The following is a 27,578-nucleotide window of genomic DNA, read 5'->3' as shown; positions in this document are numbered from 1 at the left end:
TATTATGCTCCTACATTTGTGATGAAAGCATTGATTAGAACATGGCAGCCATCTTTGACATAGCCAAATGTGACTGGTGTGGATAGAGGGAAGCTGTGAGGGCCAGGATCTCCTTCAGGTCACATTAACAGACAAACTGTCCACAGGGAAATGAACTCAATCCATCCTTTCACATTGTTAATTTCGTCAACTGTGTTTAATTTCATCAGACGGGGGGGGTCCTCCTCCTCCTCCTCCTCCTCCATGGATGTGTCTGCAGTAAGTGCAACTCTCTGTCAACGCCACAAGACATCTCAGTGACCCAGACTTAAACTGCCTGTCATATCTATAATGTATGTGTCTGCCTACTTCCAGCCACTTGCTGTACTGCTGGGGGATGAGCAGCAAAGCTGTAGTGAAGGTTTCTGATGCCGTTGTTAGTGTTACTGTCGCCTCCAATGGCTCTGTTACGTCTGTGGTTATTTGGGGCCTCAACCGTGTACGGTAGACGTCCCTCGTTATCAAATAAGATGCAATTCCATAAAGTTTGCCTTAAAAACATTACCGCGGGCATCCGTAGCAGAAATGGCTTTGAGAGAAATAGCAAGATAAAATTAAAGCGATTCTAGTGAAATGATATTGAAATCCATAATATCTATGGTAACAAAAAATATGGTATGTAACCAACCCAAGGCTTAAAGACTAATACAACTTTGTTTGAATTTCAAACTGCTGCTCCAGCATGATCCTACATTAGACACAGAGACCATGACAATTTCCTGATAGACTTTCCAGAGCCACCAGTGTATATCTGATCCCTATGCCAACTAAGCTAAATGCTAACCAAGTCAAGTCCTTTGCGCTTTAGCCAAAGGCTATGCCTTCTGTTAGACTCCTGGCTGGCTGGCTAGCTGGCTGGCTGGCTGGCTGACTGGCTGGATTTAGAGATGGGGATGAGATAAATGACTGGTAGTGAATGGAGCACACTAAGAAGGTCAGAGGATTAGAGGCCCCTATAGGGCCCCAGGTTCACTCCAGCTAAATAACTTCTGGGTAAAAACTGAGGCCCTCTCTGTTCAGTATATCACAGCAGCCAATAGAAGCACATACAACATTATGGCCACATATACTGAGTATACCAAATATTAGGAACACCTTCCTAATATTGAGTTGCATCCCCCCCCTTTGGGCATGGACTCTACAAGGCGTCGAAAGCTTTCCACAGGGATGCTGTCCCATGTTGATATCCAATATTTCCCACAGTTGTGTCAAGTTAGCTGAATGTGCTTTGGGTGGTGGTCCATTCTTGATACACATGGGGGGAAAAAAGCAGTATTGCAGTTCTTGACACAAACCGGTGCACCTGGCACCTACTATCATACCCCGTTCAAATGCACTTCAAACTTTTGTCTTGCCCATTCACCCTCTGAATGGCACACATACACAATCCATGTCAATTGTTTGAAGGCTAAAAAAAAGTCATTTTTAACCTGTCTCCTCCCCTTCACCTACACTGATTGAAGTGGATTTAACAAGTGACATCAATAAGGGATCACAACTTTCACCTGTGTTCACCTGGTAAGTATTTGTCATGGAAAGAGCAGGTGTCCTTAATGTTTTGTACACTCAGTGTAGTCTTGGTGAAAGTTCTGGCTGCAGTGGTGATACACTTCTACCTTCAGGAGACAAATGCCTCATTTCGTGCGTCTGCAACCATGATATTGCCTGAGACTGAGGCAGTGATAGTTATAGTATGGCTGTGTTATACTAGCTTGGACATGGAAACATTTCCTTTTGATTCAAAATACCTGAGGGGTATGGTCAGGGGGGCCACTTTGGTTTTAGAAGTGGGGGAGACATAACCTGGCCTCCCCCATAATTTTTTGGGGCATCTAAAGCTAATTTCCTGCATTTTTACACAATCCAATATGCCGTCACTATTTAGAACAAAAAGTAAGCATAAATGCCCACAGTCATCAAGCTAGGTAAAATATCATTATTAAATATGTTTAAATGATTAATAAGACTGAACTAGATCAAAGGTCATTCAATAAGAAATATTGTGTTGCACCTATAACCACTAGAATAGCAAAACTAAGACTAAGACATCCTCTATATATATATATATATATATATATATCAAATTTCAGCCAGCCCGACCAGCCAGCCCGAGCTGCCTGCACGCCCGACCCCACCAGTCTAGTCAATAACTCAACTCTCTCACAACACAATTTCCTTCCCAGTTCCCACCTTCATTTTTTTTAATTCCCAAGAGAAAGGTTTGGAAACAAAAAAAAACGCATACACATACACCTCAAATATACATTAACAAACAGAAACTCCTCCATATAATTCATGTCATGGGCCTAATAGTACAATCTAATACACCCCACTTGCAAACAATATAGCCGGGTAACCTCATCCTGTCCCTAGGTGTCCACCACCCTGAATTGCCACAATATAATACACCCCACTAAGCTTTAGGATCTTAGTGAAACATTCATTATTGGTTGTGGGTGTGTTATGCCAAGGCCAGAGTGACAACCCCCAGGACAGCAGACCCCCAGGGCCAGGACTGCGCAGCCAGCGATAGCCTCAATAGGTATCTCCCCAGACATGGGTATGTTTTCAATACTGACTCCTTTAGTCAGATCGTATTCCATATAAGGCATCCAGACCTTTATGAAAGTTGCACAGTATACCCTTAATCTTGTAATAAATTAAATGATAGATAACTTGATATTGTGTGAGGATAACCAACCTTCCAATGAATGGCAATACATTTCTTAGCCACTATAAATGTTTCACATTTTACAGGCGCTCTTGTCCAGAGTGACTTACAGTAATGAGTGTATACATTTTCATACTGGTCCCCCGTGGGAATCAAACCCACAACCCTGGCATTGCAAGCCCCATGCTCTACTAACTGAGCTACACAGCTTCGTTACAGTTTCTTCAGATAACAGCCACTAGTATCAACATTTACAAGCATACAAAAACAGGGAGAAGGGTGGAATCTGTGGACATGCTGAAATAAAAGTACATACTCTTTGCCAGAATTAGGCCAGCCTTCACAAGACCAGGACATATGCAAATATGTCCCCTTTTGTGTTTTACACTTCCAGCAGAGGAATGACATTTCTGAGTGCATGTTATTCAGTTTCACTGGATGGTCTTAAGCTGCTGTAATTTAATTCTGAGATGATATGAACCTGACGGGGCATTTTAACATATATGTATCCAGTCATCATCAATAGCTTCTACCAGGTCTTTCTCACATTTTTGTTTGACATCTTTTGTGTCATCGTGAAAAGCCTCTATCAACCCATGGTATCGTTTGGACCTCAACTTTGAAAGTTTGTCAGACTGACTTAAAATAGCATCAGGCTTGTCCAGTGTTTGCTGCGCAGAGATAATAAAGTGCTGTATCTGCAAAATTTCACCTCAGCTCCGTCAGACTGGTCTTCCCTGGCTGCCTGACCCTGCTGAGACCCCTGTCACCATCTGATCCCCCTAAGATGAGGCACGACAAAGCATTTCCATGGTGTACGTTTATACAATATATTATCCAAGAATAGAATCAATGGTTCAATAATTGAAATGACCATTATTCCCAGACTGTAGCTTTAAGCTGTTGACCTGTAGCTACTGTAGGTCTACCCATCAATTCAAAATGTAACTGTAATTCACTGATATTGTTAATATACTGCAAAATTCACTGGGACCACTGTCACCATAAGACATGATGAGCAGTGTTGTGTACTGACTGTGCACTAGAGGGCTACATTCCTGCGGGTCCCGACAGAGATCATTGCGGCGAGGCCGGCATTTTTCATGCTGTGGGCGGTCAGACAGACGACTTTGGGATGAAAATATTTTTGTTGTGCGACAGATTGCTTTGTATGCGTTAGCCTACTTATTGTATTTAAAACACATATTTTTCGCATTATTCTCACACAATTCGCTGCTTCAACATCAGTAGCCCTACCTCTCTTGGTTGGGCGTGAGATCAAGTGCGGTCTCATTGAGATAGAGTAGGCTGCCTACGTGGGCGGAGGAACATTTTGCAGTCAATTTAAATATTAAATTAATTTAAATATGATTAGACTAGTTTACTACAGTGTCTGTAAATAAATAGGCTATTGATAATGGATAGAAGTGGAGGGCGCTCAACTAACGTGAGTCGAAGTGCAATCAAAAACTTAAATCATCATTGAAAAGGCTCAACGCGCGCATAGGTTAAGCTTCTATGGTGATAAGGCGTTGCGCCGTTTCATTTTCAATAAGTAATGATTACCCATTTATTTGTCTCTGCCAATAAATCGTCCCCCTAAAAGGTAGGCTATATCCTATTGGCCTATGCAAAACATAGGAAGTGTCGCTGTTGTCATTCTTGCTGCTTTAAGTTCATTAGCCATACCTGCGAGATCAGGTGCGTGTGTGGTCTCAATTAAATAGAGTAGGCTATAGCTTGGGCGGTGAAGCACTGGGCAGTTATCTGTCCAAGGAAATGTACTTCCTAAATACTTTAATACATTTCCTAGAAATAGGCCTAGATATTGATCACCCATCTTTCCTCTCCTAAAAGGCAGGCTATGAAAATAGCTCAAGAGAAAGTGCAAGTCTCTCTTACTCTGCTCTCTACAAACTACATCTATCATATTGGTTGATATAGCCCAGTAATACAGATAGCCTTATAAGGGCCATGTGAGAATCTCTGGTAATTTAAACAATTTCCTAAATTATGTTTGTGCATTTGATATTGCTTATAGGGAGCAAAATTGCTGGGACCATGGCTGGCATGTGAGCTGCGTCACATACACCTAAAATAACATTGTGGGACTGCGGTTGGGTTTGGAACCAGTTCTTGCGGTAGCTGGTGGGAGTCAGACAGAAAGCCAGCGGGTGTGGGCGGAGTGCGGTATGAAAAGCTGCGGATGGTAGCGGGATGACGAAATTGGTCCCACCAGACCTCTACTGTGCACCTTGACAGTGAAGACTGTGACGTTACATTGTCATACTGACTAATAAAAACACACATTGCAGTGAAAACATTCAGGATATCAATCTTACATTGTTTGGCGTATGGTTTCATCGTGTGATTCAGGAAATAATAATAGCTAACGTTAGCAAACTTTTGGCCAGCTCTCGCTAACGGTACATCAACTGGCGAAAGCTAGCCACGTTCATTTACTTCTGTTGAAACAAAGGCTACAAAACATTTCCATACAAACAATTGCTGTTAAATAGTAATAATATCGGACAGATAGCTAGAGCCTGGAGCTAACCTGGCTGTGGTAGCTACTAGCTAGCGTAGCTAATTCATTCACCTCAGTTGAGAGGGGATGAAACAAATATTACATGTCAGTTACAATACTAGCTCAGCACTGTGAATAAACACATGTTTTTTCTGTTAAGTTCAACAGCAGTTAACCTGCCAGCTAACATCAGCAAACTAAAGAGTTGCCAGTTTCTACTTAGTTTGCTTTTACAACTCGGTGAAAGAGCACAACACATACACACTGAACTGGTGTTCGTCTGCCAATCGTTCCGCACGCTGTGTTTTAGAGACCACCCGCTGGTGGACAGCTAACTTACGACATTTTTGCACGATTCGGCACGATGTAAAATCGGCGCGCTCTCGGTTCGCAAATTAGAAGTGCAAACGTTATTGGTGTGTCCGAGCCCTTAAATACAGGGCAGTCTCATGGCATACAGTCTTAAAGTTGAAATGTTGGAGAGTGTTAAAATACATTTAGCTTGACGTTGGTATTCATACTGTGGTCTCTTCTAATGCAGCAACCAGGAGCATCATGCTCTTTAAGTGAAGGAAGACGTGAGTGTAGTAATGTTCTGAGTGGAAGTGGAGGTTACAGACCTCCTCCACCTTACTCTGCTATCTGAGTGGAGAGGAGGCTCCATCCAGTAAGTCACATCCACAGCCAAACTGCTTGGCAGTCTCTCTCTCTCTCTCTCATACGCACATACAAATTGAATTTAAGTAAATTTGACAAACTGGGGCTTCTGTTATCTACCTTATTTGGACCTTATGTCCCTGTCAGCTACATTATGTTTAGGAAATCATCCATATTATCACCACCCACCCAAAAATCTGTATTTAAGACCAGGAAATTACTCATGCAGTAGAAGAAGTCACCAATTAGCATGTTTTACTCCAAAGCATGGCTTTGCATTTCTATGGAAACAAGAAACAACCGATTGCCCCACTATGTTTGCGTTTAAATCATTCTTATTAAGACTATATTTTGTAGTGAATGTGAGAATATGTAGCTGTTTCCTAGAGATGTGCAGCTGTGTGGTTGGTGGAGACAGAGCTGGCCTGATACAGAAGCAGTGGCAGGGTCGTAGCCAGCTGCTCCTGAGTGCTCTGAGAATATTCATCTCTTCAGTAACCACCAAAGACTGCAGCAGAGCAAAATGAGAAATGTTGTTTTATAATGAGAGCCTTAGGCAAAGATATACAGAGGCGTGTCTTTTTAAGAAATCCTGTCATTATATATTCTCCTAGTGATACTGCAGAGAGGAGAAGGCAGACTAAAGAACAAACTCACTCAACTGAGGGTTTAGGATGGATGCCTGAAGATCTTTAATGTTGTGGGTGTCTGCAAATGTTTATATTGCTGAGTGGCGGGGGGGTAAACACATCAATCTTTCACTACACTGCTCAAAAAAATAAAGGGAACACTTAAACAACACAATGTAACTCCAAGTCAATCACACTTCTGTGAAATCAAACTGTCCACTTAGGAAGCAACACTGATTGACAATCAATTTCACATGCTGTTGTGCAAATGGAATAGACAACAGGTGGAAATTATAGGCAATTAGCAAGACACCCCCAATAAAGGAGTGGTTCTGCAGGTGGTAACCACAGACCACTTCTCAGTTCCAATGCTTCCTGGCTGATGTTTTGGTCACTTTTGAATGCTGGCGGTGCTTTCACTCTAGTGGTAGAATGAGACGGAGTCTACAACCCACACAAGTGGCTCAGGTAGTGCAGCTCATCCAGGATGGCACATCAATGCGAGCTGTGGCAAGAAGGTTTGCTGTGTCTGTCAGCCAGGTGTCCAGAGCATGGATGCGCTTGCAGGAGACAGGCCAGTACATCAGGAGACGTGGAGGAGGCCGTAGGAGGGCAACAACCCAGCAGCAGGACCGCTACCTCCGCTTTGTGCAAGGAGGAGCAGGAGGAGCAGCACTGCCAGAGCCCTGCAAAATGATCTCCAGCAGGCCACAAATGTGCATGTGTCTGCTCAAACGGTCAGAAACAGACTCCATGAGGGTGGTATGAGGGCCCGACGTCCACAGGTGGGGGTTGTGCTTACAGCCCAACACCGTGCAGGACGTTTGGTATTTGCCAGAGAACACCAAGATTGGCAAATTCGCCACTGGCGCCCTGTGCTCTTCACAGATGAAAGCAGATTCACACTGAGCACGTGACAGACGTGACAGAGTCTGGAGACGCCGTGGAGAACGTTCTGCTGCCTATAACATCCTCCAGCATGACCGGTTTGGCGGTGGGTGGTGTGGGGGGCTGCACAGCCCTCCATGTGCTCGGCAGAGGTAGCCTGACTGCCATTAGGTACCGAGATGAGATCCTCAGACCCCTTGTGAGACCATATGCTGGTGCGGTTGGCACTGGGTTCCTCCTAATGCAAGACAATGCTAGACCTCATGTGGCTGGAGTGTGTCAGCAGTTCCTGCAAGAGGAAGGCATTGATGCTATGGACTGGCCCGCCCGTTCCCCAGACCTGAATCCAATTGAGCACATCTGGGACATCATGTCTCGCTCCATCCACCAACACCACGTTGCACCACAGACTGTCCAGGAGTTGGCGGATGCTTTAGTCCAGGTCTGGGAGGAGATCCCTCAGGAGACCATCCGCCACCTCATCAGGAGCATGCCCAGGCGTTGTAGGGAGGTCATATAGGCACGTGGAGGCCACACACACTACTGAGCCTCATTTTGACTTGTTTTAAGGACATTACATCAAAGTTGGATCAGCCTGTAGTGTGGTTTTCCACTTTAATTTTGAGTGTCACTCCAAATCCAGACCTCCATGGGTTGATAAATATGATTTCCATTGATAATTTTTGTGTGATTTTGTTGTCAGCACATTCAACTATGTAAAGAAAAAAGTATTTAATAAGAATATTTCATTCATCCAGATCTAGGATGTGTTCCCTTTATTTTTTTGAGCAGTGTATATCAGATAGTGGAGTCTGTGATGATGATGATATTCCCTAGGGTATCAACTCTGTCGTGTGTTGTCTCTCACACCTTCAAATAGATCCTGGTAAAGGAACTCGCATGCCCAAAGAGCCAATCAGATGGGCTATTGGTAGTGTTTATTCCTGTAAAACATTGAGGCTATAGAGTTAGGATTAGGGCTGTACTTGACAGTAGCTATTCAAATGGTCTCCCTCTCTCTCTCCTGCCTGCTCTTCCTCTCTGCAGTGCGGCTTTGTCTATTTGCTCTCAGCCTATCCACTCATATCAGACACGATCAGCCCGGCAGATTGTCGGCAGAGGTGCTGATAGCTGTCACTAGCGATTCCCTCCTACACATCTTCTGCCCTCTTGTAGTCAGACCCTTGTTTGAAAAACTAATTAAACATTTTGAGAACAAGACTTGTTAAACTGATTATTGCAACCTAAAGTTTGCCTCAGCTGTTACTGCCGAAGTAGGAACGAAATGGAAGTGGTGAGAAATCGATAGTCCACTCTGCCTCTTCCGACATCTTAATGCCAGTCTCTCCTGAGAGGAGGGCATGCTGAAGTGATGGAGTCTCTGTCAGCTACAGGAGACGTCAGAGGAGTTTTTAATGGAGGTCTCGGCAGAGCTGACAAGCAGCGAGAAGCTGAGGAGGGCTGGTCAAGGTGGGGGATAGACTGGCCAGCAGGGGTATGACTGGACTAGACACTGTGGTTCCACTCTCAGTTCTTCTCATACTAGGCTAGTGTTTATCAACTCCCCTGCCACACATTCCCTCCCTCATTCTGAAACATGCTTAGGATGCTAACATTCTTAATTAGCCATCATACTGGGTATACAGTCTGATTCTGGTACACTGTAGACTAAGGATGAGAAAATCGTGTTAACCTTGCTGGAATGAGATCTGAAATCACCCCACTGAATTTACCTGAGGATTAGATGCCCCACACACTGTTTAAATGCACGGCCAAATCAGTATTTATTCGGATGTGTTACACTGAAAACTATTCCTAGCTGTGAGAGTATTAAACCAAAACCTCTGATGCTGACAGTTTGTTTTCACTAGACACTAGATAAGATTGCGAATTTCTTTATGGCCCGATTTTTTAGATTTGTAAGCAATTTTTTATAGCACAGTCAGACATTTTGGATATTTATCTGGAGGGATTTTTTAAAGGAGATTGTATTGAATTATAGTGAAACGGATCGGAGATTAAAGTACATTTTCATTATTGTGAGTGCTCTGTCTCTGTCTGTAGGTTAGTCTTTATGCAGGGTGAGACACTAGTGTCTTAGTGAGAAGTTAATCTAGAGGCCCACAATGTCTCAATATGTGTGACTTGCCTACACTTGGAGACTAGGTCTAGCTCAGTACAGCCAATATCAGACAATTGTTCCCCTAACCCAGCCATTCCATGTTTAATCCAGGCTGTCTCAAGGGAACGTGACCATTGAGGTGCAAGGCTGCAGTGAGAGTCGGAGGAACTACTGGACTGGTATTCACGTCTGGATCAATCACATCAGTAGTCAAACTCATTGAGGAGGGCAGGTGACCTCCCACTGCAACTCACTATTCTAAACTCTCAGCAGCGTTGTGCTAAATGGTGAAGTAAAGGCAGGGAACCTAGAGCCAAGCATCCATCCCAGGAGAAAGGTCACAAGCTACTTCCTGATGTGCATGAAAGACAGCTTAGAGTTTTAGAGTGGGCTAATGGTACTGCATGCAGGCCTTATTCCTATCCCAGCCCAGTCACACACACCCACAACAAACAACACACACACATGCACAGAGGCATACACATGTGCACTGACACACACAAAACACCGCCCGCCACCTCCAGATGGCTTTTATGGGTTCATCTGTGAAAAAAGTGTGGTTAGAAAATTATTTCTTCCAATAACTGCAGTCACTATTCTGTCTTAAATGCACCCACGTGCACATCATATTTTTGTGTTTTCCTCAAGACCACGGCATCAAATCAGGGCAATAATGTCAGACAAATTGTGTAAGTAAATGTGAGCTGGGTTGCCGAAAAGCAATTCATTGAAATGCAAGAAATGGGGGAGAATGCTCAGTGCAAAGATGCTGACAGGACAAAAAGCTGTGCTCATCCATCTCAGTTTGCCAAGTTTTCCCTCTCCCGGTGAGGTGAGCTCCTCCTTGTCCTCCCTTTCTGTGAGATATGCACCCGGGGACAGTCAGAGGACAGGCGGCAGAGAGGCAGCGCTACCTCTAGCAGCTAGCCCTTTCATGCTGTAGGCGGAGGCAAGGTTTTTGATCACCTTCTCTGACCGTGATGAAGTGTGACAATGGGTGTGAGTCTGAAACAAACGCAAAGTCGGCCATTAAATTCAATTATTCCCCCAAATGGAAAAAAGGAAATCATGTCTTCTCTCTGTCTTCTAGTCTGGCTGAGCCTTGACCTCTGACACTGCTCTGGCTTCTTGTTTTGTTCAGTGTTGTTATTATGACTGCCAGCCTATCACAGTCCTCCCAGATCTCACAACTGCTAAACGAATGAAAGGAAATAAAGCGTTAATTCACCAGACAGCTTATTGTTGATTGATTGATTGTTGATTGGTGATTGCAGAGCTGTTGTTCCCAGCGAGGTGTGAACTCAGCAGACTGGGTTGTGAATGTGATTTAGGTCGACTGGCTGCTATTGTCCGAATGAGTTCTACGTGCTTTCGTCTATTGCCTGTTCTTCCTCTCTGCAGTGTGGCCTTGACTTCTTCTTCTGGGCCATGGGGGATACTAGACCCTCCAGCAGGGTTGGGCCTCAGTGTCCAACCACCCTAGGGCTATCCTCCAGTCCACCCTGCCCCCCTGTGATCTCCACTGAACCACTGTCTGTCCCCTGATCCTCTCACATCACACCAGCCCTGAGCCGCTCTGAAGGCCAGAGCTGCCAGGCCTTTGGTTTAGCCTCATAATGAAAGAGGCAGCTTATTGACCCCCTCTATGCTCCTCCTCATTCCCCAGCCTGCCTGGAATGCACCCTGGGGCTCCTGTTAGCCTGTGGTGGGGTGTCTGTCTGTCTGTCTGTCTGTCTGTCTGTCAGGGGACATCATTCTCCTTCGGTCCCAGTTAAGGAGGTGTTTTTTGTCCCGTGTAAATGTAAAACTCAGCTGACACCTGCAGATAGAGAAAGCAGCTTTGATCCTTCGTCTGTCATGGCGATGTAGAACTGAGACAATCTGAGACGACAGGCCAGGACTGAGCACTTTATTCCACCGTAGGCACTGGCTGAACTTAAAACACTCTGGCTCCAGGAAAATGAATGCCAATCTGGGCTTTTACCTTCAGCTTGGCCTGCGTGAGGCCCCTGTGTGTCTTATAGAATGAATGGGGAGTTAAATGTATTTTTTGGTCATGCAGGGCCTCTATTAAGAGTCCATATCTAGGTGGTGTTGAATCATACTGCATTCACTCCCATAAAACATTTTTTTTTAACCTTTTTGTTTGGCTTCCTTTCGACAAGTCGACCTGCCTGATAATATTTAAGGGCTGTAGTCCAGCCCAACCTCCAAGTCTTATCTCACTGTAATTACTGTAAAGTGATGTTTACATAAATAGACCTGTGTTTTGCTTCTATAAACTGTATGTGTTGAGTTCAGTGCAGAGCCCAGAAGTTGCACCTCTGTGGCCCCATTACTGCAGCTCTGCAGTCTCTCCGACTTTCAATGATGTAACAGGCAGCCCAAAACACTCCATCCTCACCCCAGTAGAGAAGGAATGGGTGGAGGGGAAAGAGACGATAGGTAAACAGAGCCATTAGAGACAAATCTCTTTCTGAAGAAAACAAAATCACATCATCAAACAAGAGAAAAAGAAAAATATGATCCTGCAGCCCTTTGGGGCCCCAGCGCTGAAATGATAGCCGACTACGACATTTGTCTTGATCAGCCTGCCCTTAGGGATCGAGAAAACGGAGGGAGGGGTGAGAGAGGGGGAGAAGCAGAGAGCACAGCTCTGCTCTGCTTCAAAGTGCCAGACACATTCATTACTTCTCTGTCTTATTATAGCTCTATGTGGACACTTCATGCACGAAGCAGAGTGTACAGCGAGCAGAACACGGTACTACCTACCTTCATCTGTAATTTTGGCCTTTGCATTTGGAATTAACACGGTCACAGTGGTTATCCTTTAAATAGCACGGAGCAAAGAGCTCTACAGAGAGACAGTGGAGCTCATCAGTCATGGTTGGCCCAAGGAACTATATACTGCTTTGTCAAAATGACAAGATGGACTATCTAGGTTTTCTCCTTTCTCTATATGACAAGTTGCTGTTGATATCGGTTTGGGCTGGAACAGAGTTTATTAGAAGCCAATCTGTAGCAACACATCCAGCACATCCACATCTGCCACATTTCAATGATGATTATGGTCTGCCAAAACACCCTTATATTAAATATTATCAGTCACTCTGAAAACCAATTGTTTTTGATTGAATATAGCACCACGATCGCATCATAAGCCCTCCTAAATATATGCCAAAATATATATAGTGTATGATTCTTCATGGCATATAATACAATAGCCATGTAATATGGTTAATCATAAATAGGATTACGTGGTTAAGCATAATCTTGCTTCCCATAATGTGTTCCAATAATCACATACATATGAAGGCTCTCATGGCCACATACTGTCAAAACATGTTTTGATTCAAACACTCAACTTACTTGGCCAAATAAAGGTAAACAAACAGATAGGAGGTGAAATGAACCCTTTCTGTCTTACTCAGAGAATGCCACCCCAACTGCCCCCCCTAGAGCTCTCCATTTCTCTGCATCCTGTCTCATCTACCATTATGACACATTCCTGGCCCTCCTCATCCACTGCAATGGACAGAAGTCCCCCCCTCTCTCTCTCAATAGGAAAGAGACTTCCTATTGACCTCCATCTTGGCTGTGCAATAGTGTGTCTCTGTCCTCTCCGACTGTCCTGTGCCAAGTCCTTACAGATGCTTTGGTCATTTCTCCATCCCAACGCTAGTCAATTTCAACACTTTTTACAATTATCTTCCCAGAGTGGGTTCTCTGAAGGAGGCCAGTTTGTATTATAGCCAGCCTTCAAGCTATTTAGTGTCTCAAGCTGTTTTTCCTTCTCTACTTTATTCCGTTACATTGGAATGCCCTGGGGAAATTTGGGGATGTCTGCAATATCTTTGTCTTGCTGACCAGATTTTTGTTGGTTTTATCTTGTCAAGAAGCTGTCTCTCACTTTGATATTTCATTCTCTCTAGAGTGAATTGTGTGCTAAACTGTCTGATAGACAGTCATTCTCACAACCGTCAGAAAAATGCTCCACTTCGTTTTTTTTTTTTTCATTGGCAGTGTAGCATCAGATTTATACAAATACAACATCATATTTGATTTCTATTTATGATTAATAGGATAAAACCGAGTGATGTCATTGGGCATCATTACTCCAGATGACAGATTGTGAATGCAGCAGAAGGCATGAGGATACCTAGTGCCCACATCCTCTTTCGCAGTGCCAAGGCTGTTGGGTAGAAAAAGACAACACAAAGTACTCCAACTGCTGAGATATCTCTGCCATCTGGCCATGTTTTTAACACTCAAGTGTTTGTTAAATGGATCTCGATGAATCACCACATCTTGTTCATTTCAAATAAAGTGAATGTTCCCTAACATCCAGATGATACAAGCAATGATATAAGGAGGGTGATGATGATGATAATCTGTATTATGGTGACAATAATGATGTGGTAAGGGCACATACAGTTGAAGTCAGAAGTTTACATATACCTTTAGCCAAATACATTTAAACTCAGTTTTTCACAATTCCTGACATTTAATCCTAGTACAAAATCCCTGTTTTAGGTCAGTTAGGATGAATGTGAAATGTCAGAATAATAGTAGAGAGAATGATTTATTTCAGCTTTTATTTCTTTCATCACATTCCCAGTGGGTCAGAAGTTTACATACACTCAATTAGTATTTGGTAGCATTGCCTTTACATTGTTTAACATGGGTCAAACGTTTCGAGTAGCCTTCCACAAGCTTCCCACAATAAGTTTTGGCCCATCCCTCCTGACAGAGCTGGTGTAACTGAGTCAGGTTTGTAGGTCTCCTTGCTCGCACAAGATTTTTCAGTTCTACCCACAAATTTTCTATAGGATTGAGGTCAGGGCTTTGTGGTGGCCACTCCAATACCTTGACTTTGTTGTCCTTAAGCCATTTTGCCACAACTTTGGAAGTATGCTTGGGGTCATTGTCCATTTGGAAGACCCATTTGCGACCAAGCTTTAACTTCTTGACTGATGTCTTGAGATGTTGCTTTAATATATCCACATAATTTTCCTTCCTCATGATGTCACCTATTTTGTGAAGTGCACCAGTCCCTCCTGCAGCAAAGCACCCCCGCAACATGATGCTGCCACCCCCGTGCTTCACGGTTGGGATGGTGTTCTTCGGCTCGAAAGCCTCCCCATTTTTCCTCCAAACATAACGATGGTCATTATGGCCAAACAGTTCTATTTTTGTTTCATCAGACCAGAGAACATTTCTCCAAAAGGTACAATCTTTGTCCCCATGTGCAGTTGCAAACCGTAGTTTGGCTTTTTTTTTTTTTTTGGGGCAGTGGCTTCTTCCTTGCTGAGCGGCATTTCAGGTTATGTTGATATAGGACTCGTTTTACTGTGGATATAGATACTTTTGTACCTGTTTCCTCCAGCATCTTCGCAAGGTCCTTTGCTGTTGTTCTGGGATTGATTTGCACATTTCGCACCAAAGTACGTTCATCTCTAGGAGACAGAACGTGTCTCCTTCCTGAACGGTATGACGGCTGCGTGGTCCCATGGTGTTTATACTTGCATACTATTGCTTGTACAGATGAATGTGCTCTTGGCTGATTTCTTTTGATTTTCCAATGATGTCAAAGAGGCACTGAGTTTGAAGGTAGGCCTTGAAATACATCCATAGGTACACCTCCAATGGACTCAAATGATGTCAGTTAGCCTATCAGAAGCTTCTAAAGCCATGACATCATTTTCTGGAATTTTCCCTGCTGTTTAAAGGCACAGTCAACTTAGTGTATGTAAACTTCTGACCTGCACAAAGTAGACTGCACAAAGTAGATGTCCTAACCAACTTGCCAAAACTATAGTTTGTTAACAAGAAATTTGTGGAGTGGTTGAAAAATTAGTTTTAATGACTCTAACCAGTGCATGTAATCTTCTGACTTCAACTGTATAATGGTGAGATGATGGTGATGGTTATGGGAATGGTGATAGGCAGCCATAGCGGTGGGGAGGATGGGGTAGTCATGGTGATGACCATGTTGAGTGCCCTCCTCTCTACTAACTGTATCTGTCTCCTTTTCTGTATCTTCCTCCCTCCTCCTTTCTTGATCTCTCTCCCCCTCTCCCAGGTCAGAACATGGTGTTTCCCCCAGTGGCTCTGTGGGTGACGGTGGGCCTGGCTGTGTGTCTGCTGGGTCTGCTCATCGCCCTGGCTGCAGTCTGCCGTAGGAAGATCAAGGAGAGCTGTGAGGAGGACAGAGCAGGTACCTGTCTGTCTGTCTGTCTGTCTGTCTGTCTGTCTGTCTGTCTGTCTGTCTGTCTGTCTGTCTGTCTGTCTGTCTGTCTGTCTGTCTGAACAACTGTGAGAAGGATCAAGCAGGCCCACTGAACTCTGCAGTCTGTCTTAACAGCACCGCTCTGTTGTCTTTCTGAACAACACTTTTCACAAGAACACACTGAGCCGTTCCATAAACACATGCAGAGACTACACTTGAACACCCATTTCAATGGAGATAGTTGGGCACCTCTTAAGAAACAAATCCCAAAATCCCATATGAATCTTCCAAGGTTAAAGAAGGGTATGATTGGGTGCTTTCTTTCATCTTTGCATAAGCATAACAGTATAAAGATTAGAGAAAATGTTATTAGAGCCAAAAGTGATGAAAGTGAGAGAGAAACATTGATGATATAATACCGCTGGACATTAAAATAGAGATTATTATAGAGGTGTGTTTTTTTATTGTTCTATTGTGTGTAGAGTTGATGAGGTGAATAATGTACATGACCCGTCCTGCTTTCAGACCCTTCTGAGGACACTAGTTCAAATGCAAAATGGCTGTCCCAATGATTTCCCCAAACCCTCACAGAGTAGCCCTGCCTGACCTGTATAATAGTGAAACTGGAGCCCAGATTATGTGGAAGACACAGTGGGAGGAGGGTTGTTACCAGGGATGACAGCGGGAGGAGGCTGGTGGTTACCAGGGATGACAGAGGGAGGAGAGTGGTGGTTACCAGGGAAGAGAGTGGTGGTTACCAGGGATGACAGAGGGAGGAGAGTGGTGGTTACCAGGGATGACAGCAGGAGAGTGGTGGTTACCAGGGATGACAGCATGAGGAGGCTGGTGGTTACCAGGGATGACAGAGGGAGGAGAGTGGTGGTTACCAGGGAAGAGAGTGGTGGTTACCAGGGATGACAGAGGGAGGGGAGTGGTGGTTACCAGAGATGACAGAGGGAGGAGGGTGGTGGTTATCAGGGATGACAGCGCGAGGAGAGTGGCGGTTACCAGGGATGACAGTGGGAGGAGAGTGTTGGTTACCAGGGATGACAGAGGGAGGAGAGTGGTGGTTACCAGGGAAGAGAGTGGTGGTTACCAGGGATGACAGAGGGAGGAGAGTGGTGGTTACCAGGGATGACAGCAGGAGAGTGGTGGTTACCAGGGATGACAGCATGAGGAGGCTGGTGGTTACCAGGGATGACAGAGGGAGGAGAGTGGTGGTTACCAGGGAAGAGAGTGGTGGTTACCAGGGATGACAGAGGGAGGAGAGTGGTGGTTACCAGGGATGACAGCGGGAGGAGGCTGGCGGTTACCAGGGATGACAGCGGGAGGAGGCTGGCGGTTACCAGGGATGACAGCGGGAGGAGGCTGGTGGTTACAAGGGATGACAGCGGGAGGAGGCTGGTGGTTACCAGGGATGACAGAGGGAGGAGAGTGGTGGTTACCAGGGAAGAGAGTGGTGGTTACCAGGGATGACAGAGGGAGGGGAGTGGTGGTTACCAGAGATGACAGAGGGAGGAGGGTGGTGGTTATCAGGGATGACAGCGCGAGGAGAGTGGCGGTTACCAGGGATGACAGTGGGAGGAGAGTGTTGGTTACCAGGGATGACAGCAGGAGGAGAGTGGTGGTTACCAGGGAAGACAGCAGGAGGAGGCTGGTGGTTACCAGGGATGACAGAGGGAGGAGAGTGGTGGTTACCAGGGAAGAGAGTGGTGGTTACCAGGGATGACAGAGGGAGGAGAGTGGTGGTTACCAGGGATGACAGCAGGAGGAGAGTGGTGGTTACCAGGGATGACAGCAGGAGGAGGCTGGTGGTTACCAGGGATGACAGAGGGAGGAGAGTGGTGGTTACCAGGGAAGAGAGTGGTGGTTACCAGGGATGACAGAGGGAGGGGAGTGGTGGTTACCAGAGATGACAGAGGGAGGAGAGTGGTGGTTACCAGGGATGACAGTGGGAGGAGAGTGGTGGTTACCAGGGATGACATGTTAACATGATGTGCCAGTGTCTTGGACAGCTGGTTCAGAATCTTAACACCCAGACAGTGTTTGTATGTATATATGATTATCTGCTGCTGTGGAGGGATGCTGTGACCCCGTCTGTCTGCAGGAAGTTCATTTAGAAGAGTCTGATAATTAGCACTACTGAATAGCTGGGGACGGCATGCAGGCAGAGTAGGGACTGACTGAGAGAACTCGGTTTTGAGCCGAGATGTATGGTGGGGAGCCGGTGGCCTGGCTGTAATGAGATGTACTCCGAGTGGAGGAGACATTTAAATAAAGGTCAGCCAGTGTCTGCACTGGTCCCTGGGGTTTAAAAATATATCTGGAACTGACACACACGCACAGGCAGGAATAATTATAGCTCGATGGAACATATGAAATCAAATTGAAATGGAAAGAGAGAGAGAGAGAGTATTACAATACATTCCTAGTGTTTGCCTTATATTCATTTCATATATACTGCAAAATATAAAACATGCAAATAAAACTGCTGAAAAGAATCCTAGGGGAAACACTGATTCCATACCATGAGCAAAAGGTCTTGTGGGGTCGCAGACCTGTTCTCCAGTAACCAGAAGGAGCAGGCTGCTCCTCCAGTAGTAGTAGAGAGAGAGGGTTGATAAACTGTCTGTGCACCACTCAACTAAATGAGAGGTTAAGTCTCGTTCTGTTCCCTGTCTGTGAATGTTTCCAAGTTCTTTAGGATCCTTGTTTGCCGAGTTGAAGAGTAACATACACTGACTTCTTCACGTAGCATGCAGACTCGCACACCCAGATAAATTGATACCGTATGAATACAGATGTGGAGATGTGTTGAAGTGCACATTCACAGCTGCTGGAACTGCAGGAAGCAGGAAAGTGCAACCTAATTGAGGCTGTCTTATCTTTTAATGGTGTTCTTGGTTTTGGCCAGATTGAAGTTGACTCTCTCCTCTGAAACTCTGGGTAGTGAGGGTAGAGGGGTCAAAAGTAGTCCAAAACAGAGTAAGCCATTTTTCTTCCCTGTCATAATGTATATGGAGCAGTGGATGTGTATCCTAACCGGGCAGAGCAGCAAGTGGGATTGGAGTCTGGGAGATGAAAGCTCAATTTATTCTAGTATTTGTTGCAGTACATCTTTCTTCCTTACTTCCTTTTTTCTTTGCTTCACTTTTTCCTTCCTTCCTTCCTTCCTTCCTTCCTTCCTTCCTTCCTTCCTTCCTTCCTTCCTTCCTTCCTTCCTTCCTTCCTTCCTTCCTTCCTTCCTTCCTTCCTTCCTTCCTTCCTTCCTTCCTTCCTTCCTTCCTTCCTTACGTCCTTTCCTTTCCTCTTCCTATTCTGTAAATGGACCAGTGTACCATATTCCTGAAGCTCATTTTACATTCAAATGAGCGTGTGATTTAATCGGACGTACCCCCGGAGTGTGTTATGTGGAGTGTGTTATGTGGAGTGTGTTATGTGGAGTGTATTATGTGGAGTGTATTATGTGGAGTGTATTATGTGGAGTGTGTTATGTGGAGTGTGTTATGTGTCGGTGACATGGGACACACGGCCCTCTGTGATAGATGAAGGTCATCGTGGGGACATGGATGATTCACATCACTCCCCTGGGTACAGGGGATATCTGTCCTCTGTGAGCTTCCATCTTCCAGGTGCTTCATCCAGCTGCTGCACTCACATATTATTTATCCCTGCATGCATATGGGATGTAACTAATCACTTAAATAACCTTCTTATATTGGACCTAATCTCTGAAATCCATCTCAGAGTTTTACGGTGGCCGCTTCCCCTTGCCAGAGCAGATTTCACTCAAACTCTGTGGATAGCAGCCACCATTTTGACTTTGACAAAGAGGCATCTCTGAAAGGCCTGGTTGATCCTGGTACTGTAGAAGTGTCCCTGGAGGCTGCTCTTCCCATAGTGTCAGAGGTTGTTTTTTATTTCACCTTTATTTAACCAGGTAGGCTAGTTGAGAACAAGTTCTCATTTACAACTGCGACCTGTTTAAAGCATAGCAGTGTGAACAGACAACGACACAGAGTTACACATGGAGTAAACAATAAACAAGTCAATAACACAGGAAAATAAAAAAAATAGAGTCTATATACATTGTGTGCAAAAGGCATGAGGAGGTAGGCGAATAATTACAATTTAGCAGATTAACACTGGAGTGATAAATGATCAGATGGTCATGTACAGGTAGAGATATTGGTGTGCAAAAGAGCAGAAAAGTAAATAAATAAAAACAGTATGGGGATGAGGTAGGTTAATTGGGTGGGCTATTTACCGATGGACTATGTACAGCTGCAGCGATCGGTTAGTTGCTCAGATAGCAGTTGGTGAGGGAGATAAAAGTCTCCAACTTCAGTGATTTTTGCAATTCGTTCCAGTCACAGGCAGCAGAGAACTGTAAGGAAAGGCGGCCAAATGAGGTGTTGGCTTTAGGGATGATCAGTGAGAGACACCTGCTGGAGCGCATGCTACGGGTGGGTGTTGGCATCGTGACCAGTGAACTGAGATAAGGCGGAGCTTTACCTAGCATTGTCTTGTAGATGACCTGGAGCCAGTGGGTCTGGCGACGAATATGTAGCGGGGGCCAGCCGACTAGAGAATACAGGTCGCAGTGGTGGGTGGTATACGGTGCTTTAGTAACAAAACGGATGGCACTGTGATAAACTGCATCCAGTTTGCTGAGTAGAGTATTGGAAGCTATTTTGTAGATGACATCGCCAAAGTTGTTGCATCAGGACAGGAGGTGTTGGCTGTTAACTGAGGAGAGGCGGCTCAAGGTCTCTCACAGAACATTTACACTCCACATTCATTATTCATATTTTAGAACCAACTTTTAGAGTTAGAGTGTGACGTCATAGTGCTGAGGTAAAGGGTGAGAGAGAGAGAGAGAGAGAGAGAGAGAGAGGAGTTCGGTGATTCTATTCCCTCTGTCTTCATCATAAAAAATAAATGCTGTAAAGGTTTCTAGTGAATGTTTGTTTAAACTAACTGTCCTTTTGGCACCAGAATTTGGAGGAGGACAGCTGCTCAAATATGTGTCCTTCTCAAATGGATTCCTGTGAAATCCTCCCAGATAATCATTCTGAGGAGGGATCCAGAAATAGGTAGGTATGCCCTGCGAAGAAAGGGGGAAAACAACTCACTTGAAAAGCTGGAGATTTGAATGAATCACTCTGAGAAATTATAACCTGTGGGCATACACATACTCTCTGAGTGTGGTGTTTTCAAAATGCGAATACAAAATGGACTTGAAGGAATGTGGAACGGAAATGGAATAGTGTGATGTATGAAGGACGGTGGACACTACAATATATTTTAAATATATATTTTAAATGAAACATACCAATCTTTTTACTGCTGCAATTTTTTTTGTTATTTTGCAAGGATTTTCTCTGTCTGTCAGTCTTGTAAATTGCAGCATACAAAAAAACTCAGAGACAATATTGTTGCTTTCACGTTTAATTTGGTCCAATGATCAGTTGAATCTGGGCATGCAGTAAGTGTCTGACACTAAATGCAGACTCTCTCTCTTAACATAATGGAGCTGAGGATGGTGTCAGGAAATTCAAATCAGCCGTCCTCTGGTTCCTCTGTTCCTGGTCTATTTTTGGAGTGTGCGTGTGTGTAGGTGTGCTTGTGTGTGTGTGTGTAGGTGTGCTTGTGTGTATGTGTGTGTGTGTGTCCGTGAGCACGTTTATTACTGCCTCCGTGTGCCCATCACCGTGGTTTCTGTCAGCCTGGCCCAGTTGACAGTATGTTTCCAGAGAGGAGGGCCAGTGGCCATAGCTTAATGTGATTACTGTCTTTGTGAGTGGGCCAGGCCAGGGGGGGCAGCTGTGGTCCAGTGCCACATGCAGCCTCAGCCCCCGACTGAGCCGTGAAGCATGAGCTCACCGTAGGTTTAAATGAGCTGCTGCCTTATGAAATCCAGAGGAATAGTGCATTGCGTGTGTGCTGTTGCGTGCCTGTGTGTTTTCTGTGTGTTTAATGGTCTGATGGCTTCTCTCTCCACAGCCAAGGAGCTTGAAGAGGCCAAAGAGCTGCAGGAAGAGGAGCAGTCTAAGACAGGTCAGCCAAGGCACATCTGGAACAACCATCACCACATTTTTACACCATACACATAGAGGCTAATTACTCCTCAATGCTCCTGCATACCCCATTCTAATTCAATTATGAAATTGCAAAGAACTTACATGGATTGGATATCTGCTTCTTCCGGTGCAATGTCCAAATGCAGTACTGATGTTTGGGCGGTGAGCACGTTTTTCAGCACAATTGTGTGATACTACTTAATATTGTGTCCTGAATTAATTGTGCTCCGAGTCAAGGCCATGGTGGATACCAGGCACAGGCCTGAACGACTCTGGCTCCTGCGTTAATGTCTTTAAAGTTATTCATTTGACTCCTTCTTTCGTGTGATTGAATTATTTAGCCTCCCTGTGAATACCACAGTTAATACTATGTGATTTTAATAAGCCGAGAGGTGAAGGAAGGTCTCTGGGCAGAGTGGACAATGGCTCGTTTCCCTAATTCCTGTCCCGTGAATGTTTCGAAGAGAACTCTGCAGCCCAGTGGCAGGAGCAAGCCATAGTGGCCCCCATACCTACAGGTGCAGTACTGGCTACAAAGGAAGACCTCCAAGACCCTCCACCTCAACCCACTATTTTCACCTGACTCCTCAACAGCCCCCTCACCTTTCTCTTTTCCTTGAAAGACACACCTGTGCGCACGGTGGTGGGCGTGAGCTGAAGAGGGGCTCAGCGGCTCATTCTTCTGCCTTCTGATGTACCTCTTTAAAACACTCCAGACAGCAGCTTTATTTTGCCATCTGGCTCCAATTGCGCTGACAAGGGGAGAGGTTCCTGTGTGAGACAAAGGAGCTGAAATGAAGGCCACTTTAATAAATGCAGGATGATGTGGAAGCTGCGTTTGTATGTTATCTTAATGAGCTGTCCGGAGGAGAGCGTGCCTCCCTTTTCAAAGCCAGCCTGATTGGAACAATAACCAGTGATAACTAGGAGCCTGGGCTCATCCTGGGTCTTTAGAAAGGGAGGTGTTCCCCTCACCGGCATTACAGCAGCTAGCTAGCAGGGTACCGCTTTACAAACAAGATGCCTGGCCTGAAATCCTTGATGTGCTTGCAGCTGGAAGAGCCAACAACACCCATTCCCCCTCCTCTATTTCCAACATACACATACAGTATACACACATACTCCCCACTCCCCAACCCTCAACTCTTTTTCTGAAATGAGTTTTGTAATCTGAGCGTGATGCGCAGTTTAGAGTTAGCTGCAGTAATCCCAGAGCAGCACACTGTTTGGAGTGGGCTGCAATCTCTCTCTTTGCCCCACTAGCCCCTGTCTGTCTCTCTGCTCTGCTCTCTCTGCATCCTGGGCTCTGTGGAGTTAGCCTAGGCCCTAGAAACAGGGCATTGGCAGAGTGTGCATCGTCATGACCCAGTTCTTTCATGAGGGAAACAACATCAGAAAGAGCAATTTGAGCACCCTCCGAAAGAGGCAGAGAGAAATGAAAGTGGTCTCCAGTTGTGAGGTGAATTAACCCTCCTACCTGGCTTGCAGAGACAAGGTGCCGTCAAGGTTGAAGACAAGCTAGTGTCATGCTCCATAATGCTGATACCATGGAGTGAGACCACGTCACCCATACTCCAAGGCAACAGCTGAAAGATGGATGACAGTCGCTTAAATCGCAGTAGAGCGGCAGGTGCAATAGCTCATCAACCTAAATATCTTGATGATTTTAATACACCGCACAGGAAACGGCTAGGGCAGCTGCCTCAGACTCAGTCACATCATAGTTGGTGTATTCCCATAGCAGTGTTTGTAAGAGCCTCCACAATTCAGTGGGATAGCTGTTTAATCTCCTCAACCATGACAACCCTGAAAAGTAAAGTTCAATGACCATATTACGAAAGGGAAAAGGCATGACCATGTGATTTCTAGAGAAACTCTCACATCTCCATCTCTCATGTTAGGCTTACATCCCCCTCCCTTTCCTTAGGGAACCAAGATTACACATTGCACATTGTTTTGTGTCCTTTCATGAAATAGTCCAATTCAAATGACCATGGGTATTAGGAGAACCACAAAGTCATGAAAAATGTCAAGCTGCAATCCTCACTGATCTAATCAGTACTACTGATGAGGAGAAGGTGAGAGGAGTCTAGAGAGCCAGACACACCCTCTCTCCCCAGCCCCAGCCTTTCTCCCCAGCGTCAGCCTCTCCCCAGCCCCCGCTTCTCTCCACCGACCCAGACCCAGCCTCTCTCCCCAGCCCCAGCCTCTCTCCCCAGCCTCTCTCCCCAGCCACAGTCAAACCCGACAGGCCTCTTTTTACACAGCCACTGCAGCCAGTGTGGTCTGTGGTGCTCCTCTTGTCATGTGCTGTCCCAGTGTGTCACATATTACTGCTTAAAGATATGTAAATACAGTCGTTATGATTCCTTCATTAGTGGATGTGGGCCACAGAAGAACTTCAGGAGAGCTAATTAACAGACGTCCCTGTGCTCTACGGCTAAGTGTTCCTGTGCATAACTCGTGTGCTTCTGCTTGTGTTCCTCACTAGTATAGTACAGTACACTCCTTCCTCAACACTATCAAACTACACCCTGAGAATGGGGTTTTGGTGTAAAAAGCCAATTGCATCAAAATGAGGACTGTAATATTCAGGCATGTTCATGTTCTGTTCTACTTCCACGCATAATTTGTGGGTGGGACCTTTCTTATAATCAAAACATTTGAGAAGACCAGCACCTGACTCTGCTAATTGTGTCCCTACAATGTTGGATATTTCATTGGCTTTTCATATATTACCGTACTACTTGGCCAGATACTGTTAGCTAGTGTGTTGCTAGAAGGTTTCCCTCTCTCCTCTTTGAACTGTTAATGGCGTGTGCTTTGCGTACTGAGCAGGGTTTAGCCTCTTCTCAAGGGTTATCTGTTGGTCCGGGAAGAGAAGGCCAGCAGATCATTGTCACATTATGAGAGAGATAGCGGAGGGATAGCTGCTCCTAAATCATGTGGAATAATGAGCGCTGTCAGACCTAATGAAAGCAGTCAGCAGCATTCTGCATCACAACAACATGGAGGGCCATTGACAGCACGTAGCACTGATCAGAATATTAGATAAAGTAATTGCAAAGAGCTTGCAGGATGTGTCTCTGGGAGAAGAGGTATAATGTACACCCAGGGGCAGGGCTCTCCATTAGTCAAGCAGGGTTTAGGGGACAGCAACAAGCATTCCCAGGATGAATTCCTGCACACAAACGTCATCTGTCCCCCCCTTCCCTGTCGTGTGACCCGTGCCCCTGCAGCCCAGTGAAGCCCCCATGGGGGGAGGCGACGTGTCGTCAATCCATCTCACTCCCCTGATCTGCCTCCCCTTAGTGTTCCAGGGCGCACCACGCGTCGGTTCCACATGAGCACTCCGCTGCAGTGGCTAATTAAATAAAGCACTCTGCCCTCTGCTTCCTGTTAGCCTGGGCAAGGTTGGTGCACACACACACAGGAGATGAGAGGAGAGAGGGAGGGACAGGGGGTTGGGGGTTAAAGAGAGAGACAACCGTTAGATTGTAATCCCGCCTCATTCGTTCATTAGGGAGAGTCATGATAAGGTTGGGTAAATACTGTAAACTAATGTGAACCTCCAGATTGGTCTGATGTTTTGGACCTATAGCCCCACAAATAGGGCTGTGGAATTCATGAAATTTTGTCAGCCGGTTATTGTCATGCAAAAAAATACTGGTCTCACGTTAATTTGACCGCTAATTAACATAAACACGTTTAGCTTCTCCAGGCCTCCATGCATCCAAGCTGCTGATGCGTGCTTTTGGAACATCTAAACTCAGCAAAAAAAGAAACGTCCCTTTTTCAGGACCCTGCCTTTCAAAGATTATTCGTAAAAATCCAAATAACTTCACAGATCTTCATTGTAAAGGGTTCAAACACTGTTTCCCATGCTTGTTCAATGAACCATAAACAATGCATGAACATGCACCTGTGGAAAGGTCATTAAGACACTAACAGCTTACAGACTGTAGGCAATTAAGGTCACAGTTATGAAAACTTAGGACACTAAAGAGGCCTTTCTACTGACTCTGAAAAACACCAAAAGAAAGATGCCCAGGGCCACTGCTCAACTGCGTGAACGTGCCTTGGGCATGCTGCAAGGAGGCATGAGGACTGCAGATGTGGCCAGGGCAATAAATGGTACGTACTGTGAGACGTCTAATACAGCGCTACATGGTGACAGGACATACAGCTGATTGTCCTCGCAGTGGCAGACCACGTGTAACAACACCTGCACAGAATTGGTACATCATAACATCACACCTGCGGGACTGAGTTACACCAGGAACGCACAATCCCCCCATCTGTGCTCAGACTGTCCGCAATAGGCTGAGAGAGGCTGGACTGAGGGCTTGTAGGCCTGCTGTAAGGCAGGTCCTCACCAGACATCACCGGCAACAATGTTGCCTATGGGCACAAACCCACCGTCGCTGGACCAGACAGGACTGGCAAAAAGTGCTAGGGGGGGATGGTCGGATTTGCATTTATCGTCGAAGAAATGAGCGTTACACTGGGACCTGTTGGATCGGAGGGTGAGGGCTTGGGCCATTCCCCCCTGGAAATGTCAATGTGCCTTGTTGGAAGAGTGAGATAACATCTCACAGCAAGCACTGGCAAATTTGGTGCAGTCAATGAGGAAGAGAGTCACTCGCGATACTTAATGCAGCTGGTGGCCACACCAGTTACTGACTGTTACTTTTGATTTTGACCCCCCCCCCTTTGTTCAGGGACACATTATTCCATTTCTGTTAGTCACATGTCTGTGGAACTTGTTCAGTTTATGTCTCAGTTGTTGAATCTTGTTATGTTCATGCAAATATTTACAGACGTTAAGTTTGCTGAAAATAAACACAGTTGACAGTGAGAGGACGTTTCTTTTTTTGCTGAGTTTACATGGAAAAACATTAATGTAATATACACCATCACAATAAATCTATTGTTTATTTTAGGCATGTCTAAAGAAACATTATGATATGAAGACATTTTATTTCAGAAGAACAGAATATGAGTTGGCCTACTGTATGTTATCCTATCTATGCCATAGGCTGTAGGCTTGTAAGTCCTGTGCCCTTATTTTATATGATTTCATAGTAAGAATAATATAATTTAACTTTGCTGAATGAAATAGAAAGGATATTTTTCCCATTCAGGAGCGAGTGCGCATATGAAGTGGCTCTGTTGGGCGTAAAAGTGATTGGAAACAGGTCAGATACACTAGATTTAGATTTATTTGGCAACTTTAGTTGTGAATGATACGAACCTTAGAATGTCCTAGAAATGAAAACAAATGTGGGCTGCATGATGTGACTGACTATAGGCTATTGATGTTTGTGAAAGTAGCAAAAGAAATCTTGCGCTATGTTCCTTTCCTCGGGCTTCACATGCTGTTCACTATTCTCAATTTAATCGTGTGTTTACTAATATGTAACATTTCTTTGGATTTAGAATGGCCCATTATTGATTGGGTAGGAACAGGGACAGAGGGGAAAGACAGGCCATCCATATGCACTCTAATAGTGAATGGAGGCCGCTTTCCTGCTGGTTTGGTTTTTAGGCTACTCTGGTTATTTCACTCCATGCATCAACCACTGTTTGAGGAGCATGCAGCCTCTCGCTGTGCGACATGTGATATTCCACCCAAACTCTGTATGCCATGGGCTCTCCAACCCTGTTACTACAGCTACCCAGTACTCTGTATGCCATGGGCTCTCCAACCCTGTTACTACAGCTACCCAGTAC

General features: G+C 45.1%; 1 protein-coding gene across 3 annotated transcripts in view; it reads left to right on the top strand.

Annotated features, from left to right (window-relative positions):
• LOC115113605 (CD276 antigen-like) overlaps positions 1–27,578 on the top strand; it is an 86,929-nt gene that overhangs the window by 37,722 nt on the left and 21,629 nt on the right. For all 3 annotated transcript variants that reach the window (XM_029641421.2, XM_029641420.2, XM_065013049.1), the window contains exons 5-6: positions 15,616–15,750; positions 21,769–21,822. In XM_029641421.2, coding sequence (XP_029497281.1) covers positions 15,616–15,750; positions 21,769–21,822 — 189 coding nt within the window. The remainder of the gene's footprint in view (positions 1–15,615; positions 15,751–21,768; positions 21,823–27,578) is intronic.

Source organism: Oncorhynchus nerka, linkage group LG28 (assembly GCF_034236695.1).
Source record: "Oncorhynchus nerka isolate Pitt River linkage group LG28, Oner_Uvic_2.0, whole genome shotgun sequence".
NCBI classification, from domain to species: Eukaryota; Metazoa; Chordata; class Actinopteri; order Salmoniformes; family Salmonidae; genus Oncorhynchus; species Oncorhynchus nerka.
This window is presented reverse-complemented; position numbering and strand designations above follow the sequence as displayed.